The sequence below is a fragment of the Lactuca serriola genome, chromosome 9 (assembly GCF_051521515.1).
Source record: "Lactuca serriola cultivar US96UC23 chromosome 9, Lser_US96UC23_V15, whole genome shotgun sequence".
In the NCBI taxonomy this organism is placed as follows: Eukaryota; Viridiplantae; Streptophyta; class Magnoliopsida; order Asterales; family Asteraceae; genus Lactuca; species Lactuca serriola.
In genome coordinates, this window is record NC_136416.1 from 83,728,740 (window position 1) to 83,741,035 (window position 12,296).

The 12,296-nt window shown below is 33.3% G+C and overlaps 2 protein-coding genes across 2 annotated transcripts; one reads left to right on the forward strand and one right to left on the reverse strand.

The window, feature by feature from the left end:
- Positions 1–1,649: 1,649 nt before the first annotated feature.
- LOC145073957 (amino acid transporter AVT6C-like) lies at positions 1,650–4,406 on the reverse strand. Its single transcript, XM_079020415.1, has 5 exons — positions 3,821–4,406; positions 3,572–3,724; positions 3,286–3,489; positions 2,061–2,526; positions 1,650–1,917 (listed from the first exon to the last, which is right to left on the reverse strand). Exons 1-5 carry the CDS (start codon positions 4,206–4,208, stop codon positions 1,791–1,793), a joined length of 1,338 nt encoding a protein of 445 aa, XP_078876541.1. The 5' UTR covers positions 4,209–4,406; the 3' UTR covers positions 1,650–1,790.
- A 6,477-nt stretch (positions 4,407–10,883) lies between these two features.
- Positions 10,884–11,663, forward strand: LOC145075901 (uncharacterized). The gene is made up of 2 exons (XM_079021978.1): positions 10,884–11,101; positions 11,144–11,663. The coding sequence occupies exons 1-2, from the start codon at positions 10,884–10,886 to the stop codon at positions 11,661–11,663; spliced, it is 738 nt and encodes a 245-aa protein (XP_078878104.1).
- The last annotated feature ends 633 nt before the right edge of the window (positions 11,664–12,296 follow it).

Below are 12,296 nucleotides of genomic sequence, written 5' to 3' on the forward strand. Positions count from 1 at the left end.
AAACTTCGACGGAACATAACTTTTTCGTTATAACTCAGATTTCGGCGTTCTTTATATGTACAGAACCCTTGAGACATATTCTACAACTTGGTTAAGATTATTTATTCTAAATAATCTTTGTCCAAAAGTCGTTTTCGACCCCTATTATCTCTAAATTGACTAGCATGAATCTATGGGAGTTACAATATCTTATAATTAATTGTAAATTATTTATTTTTTGAAAATATTAATTTCAATGTTAAGTATCAAAATATATCATAAGATTCCTTATGATTTATTATGTCTTGTATATCTTTCTGGATCAAAAATGGTTTTTTATCTTATATGGATTTATATGTTTTATAAGTTTTAAATTTAGAAGAGTTTTTATAGATAAACTAACTTCTTCTTTTTATAAAATATTCAATGAGACCATAAAGAATAAAGAAGACTTGCTTTTGATTGATTCATGCTTTTAGAAAGCATGACTAGTTGATTTAATGAAGCATGAGTCTTAAAGGTTAAGACCCATGGGATAAAGACATAAAGTTAAGAGCATATAAACTAGTTATCTCTCTTCCTTCTTTTACTAAGCCATAACCATAAAATTTTAGACATCCTATCTTCTCCTTCTCTCTAGTTTTGTCTCTTAAAGTGTTAAGATCAAAGTAGGAAAATGCTTATACTTTACTTGAACTCTCGTTTAGAACAAGAGCTTTGTTTTGCTCTTAAAGGCTTAAGAGTGTTCTATTATTACAAGATTAAGACTAGCATATTATCAAGTTGGCTAAATGTTGGTGGATAATTCTAAAGAGCTTCTTCATTGAAGCTTAAAGTCATCTTCATCAACTTCTTAATTGTCAAAAGGAACCAAAGTCTTCAAAGATTGCAATGTTTTCCTTCTATTGTTGTTTTAATATTTCTAAGTATTGCAAACTGATCTTTTGGTGAGAATAAAACTAATTTTATTTTGTTCAAAATCAAAGTCTTTCCATTGCCATTTTTATGTTTTTTAAAACAATTGTTGAATAAAAATCCAACGGTCGTAATCATTCGGATTACGTCAATCGAGTAAGTTACAAATTTATATTTATAATTAATATATATATAAAAAAAATCAAAATTTCAGAATTGATCATTGAGGTATACACAATTTTTAGATTTGGTCGTAGGGCATTTTGGTCATTTTGAAAAAAAAAACTAAATACTCAAAAGTTAAAGTTAACACCAGAATGGCCATTCATTCAATTTTTGAAACCATAAGAACCAATGACGTGATGTTTTTCATAAAAGTCCTCAAAGTGTAATATATTGCAAACAACGAGGACCAATTATAAAGTTTTGTTAAAAATATATCATTGTTTCAAACGAACAACGCGGATATGGTTCAAACATATACCACAAAGAAACACAAAGGAGTGAAGGAGTTCAGCCGGCAATATTGGCATAGCCTTTGTTTCAATTCTTCACTCCAACTATCATTCGTTTTAAGGATTGCTTGCTATTCTTTTTCTTTAAAATTAATGTCATTATAAATCAAAATTTTAAATTTACAAAGTTCTAATTTTATTATTGTTTCAAGTACTTTTGACAAAAAAAACATATAATTGACCTGATTTTTCGTAACGAACAGTCAAACACCCAAACAACGTATATTCTAAAAAATGAAATTTTAAAAAGCCTATGCAAAATGCATACATCTCAACTTCATGCAAAGATTCATAGAGCATTTGTTTTTCTTCTATAGATGACAACATTTAAAATGTTACAATTTAAACTCCTATTTATTAGTCTTGTGAGAAGAAAAAAAATCATGTAGAATTCCCTATCGAACTATACAAATTTGTTGAAATGGCAATACCACTAGTCACCAAAGCCAATACTACCACCATTATCGCCATCACCCGATCTTTTCTCGAAGAAATCCCATGAACATCCCTATCAATACAAAAACATAACTCATTAAATAAAAACAAATATCTATTGGAAATCAATTTTGAAAATAACTTCACTAAAATGAAACCGACTAAAAATAGATTTTTTTTTTTTTTGTATAGTAGTTGATAGCTGATAGCTGATACCTGAGAACAATAGCAGCGGGGAATATGAATGCAATACAAGAAACCGTAGTCGATCCCATGAACTGAAAGAAGTACCAAATATTCGGGATGGCAATTGCGATGAAATATATGAAAGCAAGTAACACACACGTGAGTGACACGAATCTTGTAGTGTCATTTGCGAGAAGTGTTTTTTGTTGAAAAATCATTTCGTCCATGTTAGCACGTAATGTGTAAAAAATCACGGGGAAAACAAGCATAAGATGGACCGCATAGCTTAACCTAACGACTGCATTGATGACTAGGCCACCTGGCGAATTAGAAGTTTCGTCAAAGTTGACTAACATATCGGCCATGATTGAATCGCCAAAAAGAAGGTACCCTACGAACCCAACCGCAAAGTAGATTGCTACACTTAGGATTAAAGAGATCCGCACCGCGGATGTCATGTCCGATTGATTTTCAAGTTCGGCTCGTACCGGATGAACTATAAATTTGAATAATGAAAAATGTTAAATAATCACATATGCGTTTGAATTATACGGTCAGATGTACTGTTGGATCACGTTGTGTGGTCCAACAATACATTTGTCGGCTAAAGTTCCTCAACGATGAGGTATACTGTGATCAGAAGCATTTTTTATTGCATCTTATCACAGTATTTATTATTTTTAGGTTAAAATCCAAAAAAAAATGTAGCAACATAGTTTCATTTTTGTTTTGCTTATTATATGATCCTAATTTTATTTTTTTTCTATTAAAACATTGTACTTTAAAAGATTTACCTAAGGGAAATTGTCAGAAAAGTCACAATATTTTGGGAAAAGTTACGATTAAAACCCGATTTTTTTCTTTTAACAGAAAAGTTCCGATTATTTGATTTTACATGAGAATATATCATTTCCTATTAAAAGAAAAGAAAATGACTTTTTCGTTAATTAGAGCACAAATGAAATGATCGGAACTTTTATGTTAAAAAAATTGGAACTTAATCGTAATCTTTTCCAAAATATTTGGACTTTTCTAACAAATTATCTTTACCTAATTATAACAATGTTACTTATATCTAAAGTATTTTTTTAAAGTACAATGTCATAATAAGAAAAAAAAAATAAAAATACAATGTTATATTTGGATTTTATTTTTTTAGAATAAATTGCATTAATGGAAAGAATATTTTAGAATAAACTACATGAATATAAGTGACTAGTTTTTTTTTGCATTTAAATAGAAAATGAATTCTTACTAGTGACGTGGCAAGCAAGGGCAGTAGCCAGAACAGGGATGGTTGTGAAAAGATTAAAGAAAGAGAATCCATCGCCAAAATCTGGAATGAGTCTGAGTTCTTGAGTTTTCCCTTCCAACATGGCATAAACCGCCATCCCGGAGATGATAACGACAAACACCACTGCTAGGAGAATCGAAACAGCCGAAGCATGGCATAATGATTCTGTGAGTGATAATAATCAGTCAGTTTGATCTTAAAAATCAAAGTTCTTCGAAAGCGAATCGGAATCCATACCAATACCAACCTACTCGAGGGAGCAAAAGAAGCGGAAGCATCACGAAGATCACAACGAACAAGACCGAATACGCACGCGAATTCCACCAGTGAAATCCAAAACATTCTTGTAAAATGCCTGAGTGTAATACCCCATCGGATTGCGATCCAGATAGAACGTCTCCTATGATGTGAGATCAAGTATTAGCAACTCGATTCTTCAATTTAAATCGAGTCAATTTAGGTTGCAAAACACAGGAATAGTGATTTATAAACTTACCGATGATAATCAGGTAGATAATTAGGGCTCCGAGGTTTGTAATCATGACACAGAGTTGAAGTGAAATGGAACCAAATTTCCCGAACGATTCAGCCATTACGCCGCCGTAGGTGTTCGCCTCACCGGTATAATTGGTGTATCTCAATAGAAACTCCACCGTGACTTCGACTACGAACGCCGTTATCAGGATCATAACGAACCCTGGGATTATGCCGAGGACCTTGAGAGTCGCTGGAACCGACATGATTCCAGCACCAACCATGCTGGTTGAGACGTTGAATACGGCGCCGGAGAGAGAAGAAGTTCCGGCGATTTCATTTTCCGGTGGTTGTGACTTCGGGAGAAGGGCGGTGGTGGCAATCGAATCTCGGTTGATCTCTGGTTTCATGACTGAATTTGGGGGAGTTCGGTGATGGTGATTGTGATGACTGATGTGAATTTCACAGAGAATTTGGATAAAATAATCGGATGCATAGGAACAAATATATGATCCTCGACAGCTATTGTAGATTTTGTTGGTGGATCTATATATGATTTCAAAAGGGGAAAGTTATGGCTTTTGAATTATTTTCATTATCAGAACTTCAGAAGCACTCAACTCGAGGACAAAATATATATTTAAAAAATTAATATAAAATATTACAGTTCTATGATGAGGTAATAATTAAGAAAATGTTAAAATAATATTGTTTTATTATATACTAGCATGCTATTCATGTACGCTAAGTATGTAGCTGTATTGGAGCTTTGTGAATTTTGTCAAAGGGAGATTAATATGATATGGGAAAGTCATGTTTATTTGGTATCAAAATGGACAAACCACAAAAAGATATAATAGTATTAAACTTGAAAAGAAACACTAGAGACTAGAGTCTTCTAATGTTACTATCACAAAAAAGTTTGATTTTTTATGCTCAATACGTAACACACGCATGCCCATTAAAAAAAGATAGCAACAGGAGATTCCCGGATAAACTTCATCCAATAAGAGTGAATACCAAGAAATATTTCATAATTTTAAATATATGTAACGAAATAATATGCCAAAATCCAAATATATGTTACGGTTGATGTCGGAAAGTTAGAAGTTATAGCATTTACTTGTATAGAAAACTTTAAAGATCTAAAAGTCTTACAAAAAATGTCTTCTAACCGCTAATTTTCAAGTTTTCTCCAAAAATTAACGAAAAATAGAAAAAAATGTAACCTAATAGAAAATGTAATCTAATAGAAAATGACAAATTTAACAGAAATCATTAAGTTTTCTCCAAAAATTAACTAAAATAAGAAAAAAAAAATGTCTTCAAACCACTAATTTTCAAGTGCCCATAGTGAAATGATAGTGAGCACGGTAAAATGGCTAAAACAATAGTCTCGAAAAAAAAAAAAACTATACTAAGAAATGTTATTTATTAACTGCAAAAATATTATATGAACTTTGTTCATGTACTTACAAAAAACAATGAAAAAATCCATGATTTTCTGTCGCCTCCAACTTGAGAATGATTAAAAAAACTATACTATATATGAAATGCTACCAAGGCCACGTATGTGATGTGATGCGAACGAAGAAGAAAAGACGATTGTTGTCTAGTTTTTCTGTGGCCTCCGACCTGAGATTTCATAGGTGGTTAATCTCCAACAATATTTGACCTATTTTAACATGTGTCACTTGGCTCTAAAAGTAGAACTAACCATCTACATGCCAACACTAACAACCAATGTTAACGTATGTATCCTAAAATATGACGTCCGCACCAGTTACTTCGTTGTTTTTGAAATGACAAGGAGTTGGCCATATATCACGAGATTGCCTGATTACGTAGCTCGTGACATTGGTAGAAAAAGAAATAATGCCCAAGTATGATACCGACATAGAAGAACTAAAAGAAGAGGTGTAAGTAGTGTATCCTGATTATGGAAAAGCATTATACTCCGACGAGATTTAAATGTTACCGTCTCAAAAGATTTTGATCATGATTATCGGCTTCAAAATTAGGGAGCATTGGAACTAGGTACCCGCTTTTGGAACCGGAACCGCCTCGGAACTGCCGGTTTTGGAACTAGAACCGCCTTAAGCGGTTCCGGTTCCGGTTCCTAAAGTTATGGAACCGCTTTAAGCGGTTCTGGTTCCGGTTCTCGTTTATTTGGAACTGCTACCCGCTGGGTGTATATATATATATATATATATATATATATATATATATATATATATATATATATATATATATATATATATATATATATATATATATATATATATATATATATATCTTCTCCCTCGTGATAACATAAGCTAATGGAATGGAAGCCAATAATTTGTCATGTCCCTAGTTCAACCTTTATTAGTTGATTTTGTAGTCGTGCTGCCCGGAGAAATCTCACATGGATTACCATTAATGAGAGATGTACAACAATGTATCAACTTCCTATTTGAATCATCTATCCTAAAGAAATTTGCATACTTGATGAACCCAAAAGAGTATGAAGAATTGCATAGGAAAGTGAATGAGTTGATCGAAAAAGGAGTTGATATAAGAGAGTGTGACTCCTTGCATCGTAACCACCTTGTTAGTATTGAAACATGGCGATGGTTTTTCGAATGTGCATTGATAGTTGAGTTGTAAACATGATAACTATCAAGTATCATTTTTCTATTCCGAGATTTGATGATCTACTTGACCAAATGCATGAAGCGATCATTTTCTCAAAGATCGATTTGCATAGCAGGTATCATCATATTCGAATGAGACTTGGAGACGAATGGAAGTCCGCTTTCAAAACAAAGGGACGGGTTATGAATGGATGTTCATGCCTTTCAGGTTGTTGAACGCATTGAACATCTTTATGCGATTGATGAATCGTATTTTCAAAAAAATTGTAAGTGTCATGGAACTTCATTCAAAATTCACAAAATTTCCACCGAGAATGAAAGTCAATTCAGATGTCACTGTTGAACTCGGGACACAAAGTATTTCCATAGCTAGTTAGCTAATTTTGGATACCTATATTGTTGGGATTTCCAAAACTCGTGCATGTTAATAAAATAAATTCTTTAGCTCTTGACTCAAGAAAATATACTTGAAATTAATTTTTTAGTCGAACCAAAATCATCATTATTGTATTTGTCAAACTCATATTATATTAAGTGGATGAATATTAATGTGTTTATAATTAGTTATTTAAAAATAAATAAAGATATGTTATTAGATAAATATTTACGTCGTTTCCTTTAACTATAAAAATAATAATTCTTATATTACGTCATTGACGTGATTGTAATGAGAAGGTTAAAAGCTCCAATAACTTCAAACATCAAAGGAAAATAATAAAACTGAAAATTAAACCCTAGATACTCATTAACCTTTCAATATTCAAAAACTTTATACATAATAAACAAACGTATAAACCATATTTAGTCATCAAAATAGAAATCCTAGCAGTATAATTTACCTTCATGATTATATTAACTAATTAATGATCATAAGTATGCTATGTTATAAAACTTTGGAGTTGTAGTGGTTGGTTAGTATTAATTAGAAGAGAAGATGAAAAGTTTTGTAGGTTTCAAATAAATATGGTTGGAGTATTTTACATTGTTGTATTCTGCACGTTATGCAAAATATAACAATGTATTTGAAATCTTTACAAATATATGTTTTTTTAAATATATCAATGACGTTGTTGTTAACTCTTATATAATAAATCTTATAATAAGTGATGATTTTAAATGTATTAACACAGATAAATCCTTGACACTTAAGGATACATGCAACCTAAAAATCTAAGTCATAGTACTATTGATGTAAGATTCTATTAAACAACAATAACCCTATAACCTTAGGTAATTTCGAAAATTGTAGAAGAAAAACCATACCTTTTGATTGGTGTAGTAAACAATTAAGAATCCTTTCTTCTTTGATTTGGAAGCTAGTACCACAAGTGTCATACCTCTAATGGTTCACACCCAATCCTAACAACAAGAAGCTTTTTAGAGAGGAGAGGAGAGAGACAAATTTTCAGTTATCTCTTGAGAAGGAGGAGTGGCTGAAATTATGAAGTCAGGGATGAGTTTATATAGCTGAAGAAAACTTGGAGCCAAAGCTAAGGTTTTTGGGATAAGGCCTAGATTAATATAATAATCAAGCTGCCTTATTTGCTTATCTTAAACTCCTTGGACGAAAAATCTAGGCTATTGGTAGCCAATTTTCGTCCACCCTATCCCATGGGGTGCTAGAGTCTTCTTGCTTCAACTTTCAATAAATAACCGAACATTCCCTGCACTTTTAATTAATCTAATTAATCTCAAAATTAATTCAAATTAATTTCTAATTAATTATTAGTTAAATAATACAATTTATAATTAATATATCATTTTCATAACATATTAATAAATTCATTTATTGCTATTTATTAATCATATAACAAATCAATAAAGTATTCTCTCTCTCTCTCCCTCTCTAGCTATCTATCTATCTCTAAAAGTCATCATATTCAATTACTAGGTTTGAGGGCAACCTAAAAGAACTTTGTTAATAATTAAGGTATATACTGATTCAGTTATTAGCTCAGACACCTAATCTAACAATGTCCCACTTGGCTAAGTCTATAACCGCAATTACCAGTATAACTTCTAAATTAAACATCAAAGAGTGCTTCCATAGCAACTGTCAAACTCTGATCTGAACAGACATTGGTCCTAAGATAAGTGATCAAATATTCCCCCGTTCTACTAGATATCATACATATATGATTCTTGGATTATAATCAATCTCATTTTCCAAATTTTGTTTCCCGATTTCATGATTTGTGATTGTTAGGTTCATAAGGTTCACCTTTTCATAGGTTAATTTCATGTTTATTTATAGCATTGCATTGCATATTTAGTGTAATTTTCATACATTTTGCATTTAAGGACATTATCAAGGATTTATCGATATTTCACCATTTTCTGTGGATGTTTCAGGGTGATTTGAAGATTGGAGCATGCTTAGGATAGTCAAGGGAAGCTCTCGGTGAAATTTCGGAACTTTCGGAGCTAAAATGAAGAAATGAAGGAAATCAGAAAATGACTTATATGTACTACATTACACGGTATGTGCTTTGGCAAGGCATACATTACACGGGCCGTGTAACATGATTTGATGGATTTTCAAAATTTAACTTCCGATTTATCTTTGGTTACTGGTACATTCAAAGATAACTTCGACTTGGACCTTCAAGGGGGCGATTTTGGGGGATTATATCGTCATCTAGCATCTTGGAAACACTTTAATTTGTTTTTTGTAAGTTAATTTGAAGATCTAACTTGTTGAATTTGTAGTTTAACTTAGACATGTGTGGCTAAATAAGTAGTCTCGTATTCCTGTGGACCGACCCTGCTTACTCTATACTATCTTTAGTGTATGAAATAACAGTGACTAGAGTTTTATTGTTATTTTTATCCCATTATTTGTTGGTTTGACCACCAAACAAATTAGCACCGTTGTCGGAGATACAGTAGTACTAATTGTTTATGCCAAGATCTTTTCGCACAGGTACACCTTTACCGGTTGATTTGGAGATAGAGAAATTTGCAAAACAAAGAAGGAAGCAAGCCAAACTTTTATAGAAACAACAATCCAAATCTTCTTCATCAAACCCATCAACCACATCTTCACCAACATCCAAAAATTCTACCCCACCATCTTCACCTTTACCCGAATCTAAAAATTTTTACCTACTCCTACCATGGGAGACAACCATGGAAGAAACCAAAATCCCCCAAATCCACCACCCGAACAAACCTTTAGACAGTGGGCCACTCAAGATGTTACCCAACAACCATTATGCATCAATTATCCTGCATCAATAAACTTTGAACTCAAATCTGGACTCATTCATTTGTTACCTTCATTTCGTGGTCTTGAGAATGAAGGCCCACATAAATTCCTTAAGGCATTTCATGTTGTCTTTGTGGGAATAAAGCCACATGAAGTTACTGAAGATCAAATCAAGTTAAGGGAATTCCCCTTTGCTTTACAAGATTCAGCCAAGGAGTAGTTCTATGACTTACCACCGAGGTCAGTCACAACATGGAATGAACTTGCATGAATGTTTTTGGACAAATATTTTCTAGAAATAAGATCTTCAGCCTTACGCAGGGAAATCATTGGTATGAAGCAACAAAAGAGAGAAGCCTTGCATACTTACTGGGAACAGTTCAAGAAGTTATGTTCAAGATGTCCAAAACATAGGATTTTAGAGTATCAATTGTTGCAATATTTTTGTGAAGGAATGTCATCTTAAGATAGAAGATTGCTCAATGCATCTAGTGGTGGATCAATAGCTGATAAAATTTCATCAGAAGTCAGAGCTCTTATCAAGAACATGGCAGAAGAATCCAAGCATACAACTCAAGAAGAAGAATAGTATAATGATGCACCAAGAGGAGTGAAAGAAATTTCTACCCCAAAAATTGAGAGTCAATTTTCTGAGTTGACTAAAGTAGTAATGATGTTTTCTAAGGACAAGGGTGTGCAACCACCAACAGTTAGACCTTGTGGTATTTGTACACAAGTTGGACAACCCACTGATATGTGTCCGATGTTACAAGAAGATATAAAGTCGGTTCAAGCTATGGCATTTTCAAGTCAACAACAAGGAAACTTTCAGCCAAGAAGTAAACCAATGCCAATTTTCAGCCGAGGCCACCACCTTATCAACCTAGACCTCCATTTAAAAATCAAATGCATCACCAACAAAATTATCAACCACATTTCCAGCCAAATCACCCTCCCCATCAATCTCAATTCCAACCTCAAAACATGCAACAAGGAAGTAGTTCAAGCGGATCGGGAATGTCTTTGGAAGATATTATCAAGAGTTTAGCCACAAGTACTCAAACATTTCAAAATGAGACCAAGGCGAGTATCAAGACTTGGAGCAACAAATGACTCAACTCGCCACTTCTGTGAGTAAATTGGAGTCATAAGGCAAACTACCCGCACAAACCGAAAAGAATCCAAAGCATAATGCATGTGCAATCAATTTAAGAAATGAAAAAGAATATGAAGGTCTAAAAATGATTGAAGAAGAAGAAGAGATGGAGTTAGAGAAAGAAGAAGAGAAGTCAAAAGCACCTTCAAAGAAAGTTACCATTGAAGTAAAAGTCACTCCTCCTCCATTTCCCACAAGGTTAAGCAAGTCAAAGCGTGAAAGGGTAGACAATGAGATTATGAAGATGTTCAGAAAGGTTGAGGTAAATATTCCTCTTATTGATGCCATCAAGCAAGTCCCTAGGTATGCTAAATTCCTTAAGTAATTATGCACATATAAGAAAAGATTAAAAGGGAATGAAACAGTCAAAATAGGTGAAAATGTATTTGCAGTGTTACAGAAAAGACTACCTAAAAAATGTAAGGATTCGGGTGTTTTCATGGTTCCTTGCAAGTTAGGTAATCTTCATCTTCCACGAGCTCTGCTAGACCTTGGAGCTTCTATCAATGTTTTTCCATATTCTATTTTCAAAACTTTAAATATTGGCATATTGAAGAAGACCGGGGTGATCATTCAATTGGCTGATCGGTCTTTGGTACATCCAAAAGGTGTGCTAGAAGATGTGTTAGTCCAAGTGAATGATTTAGTATTTCCAGCATATTTTTATGTCCTTGACATGGATGATGATGACTCGCCAAATTTGAGTTCAATTCTTCTAAGAAGACCCTTTTTGAAAACAGTCTGGAGAAAAATTGATGTTTATGATGGTACGTTGTCCATGGAGTTTGATGGAGAGGTGATACATTTCAACATCTATGATGCTATGAGATATCCAAAGAGTGCAAGCAAGTTTTTGATCAGTTGAAGGAGTTGTTAATCTCAACACCAATACTTCAATCATCGGATTCGATTTTACCCTATGAAATCATGTGTGATGCTAGAAATCACACGGTTGGTGTAGTGTTAGGGCAAAGAAAAGACCGAGTTCCTCATGTCATTTATTATGCCTCAAAAAAACTTGATAGTGCGCAAGCCAGTTATTCGACAATTGAGAAAGAATTTCTATCTATTGTCTTTGCTTTAGAGAAATTCCATCAATATTTGTTAGGTTCTAAAGTGATTGTTTATTCTGATCATGCAGCTATTAGGTACCCGCTTGCAAAGAAGGATTCAAATCCTAGACTCATTTGATGGGTATTACTCTTACAAGAGTTCAATATTGAAATCAAGGACAAGAGCGGAAAGTCAAACCTTGTGGCTGATCATCTTAGCAGGATTGTTTCTCCCGATGACTCAACTCCCATTCATGATGCATTTCCCGATGTGAATCTATTTTCAGCAAAAGTTGCCCCATGGTATGCCGATATTGTGAACTACATCGTCACAAATCAATTTCCACCAGATTTGACTCGATGACAAAAAGACAAAATCAAGAAAGAAGCCAAGAGGTACGTATGGGGTGAGCCATATTTGTGGAAATATTATGTTGATCAAACGA

Excerpts from the sequence above, each read along its gene's own strand:
- LOC145075901 (XM_079021978.1), top strand. The coding sequence starts at position 10,884 with ATGATTGAAGAAGAAGAAGAGATGGAGTTAGAGAAAGAAGAAGAGAAG. Across the intron at positions 11,102-11,143 it reads GCCATCAAGCAAGTCCCTAG|ATTAAAAGGGAATGAAACAG; the intron begins GTATGCTAAATT and ends ATATAAGAAAAG.
- LOC145073957 (XM_079020415.1), bottom strand. The coding sequence starts at position 4,208 with ATGAAACCAGAGATCAACCGAGATTCGATTGCCACCACCGCCCTTCTC. Across the intron at positions 3,490-3,571 it reads TCTTTTGCTCCCTCGAGTAG|AATCATTATGCCATGCTTCG; the intron begins GTTGGTATTGGT and ends TATCACTCACAG. Across the intron at positions 2,527-3,285 it reads CCTTGCTTGCCACGTCACTA|TTCATCCGGTACGAGCCGAA; the intron begins GTAAGAATTCAT and ends TCAAATTTATAG.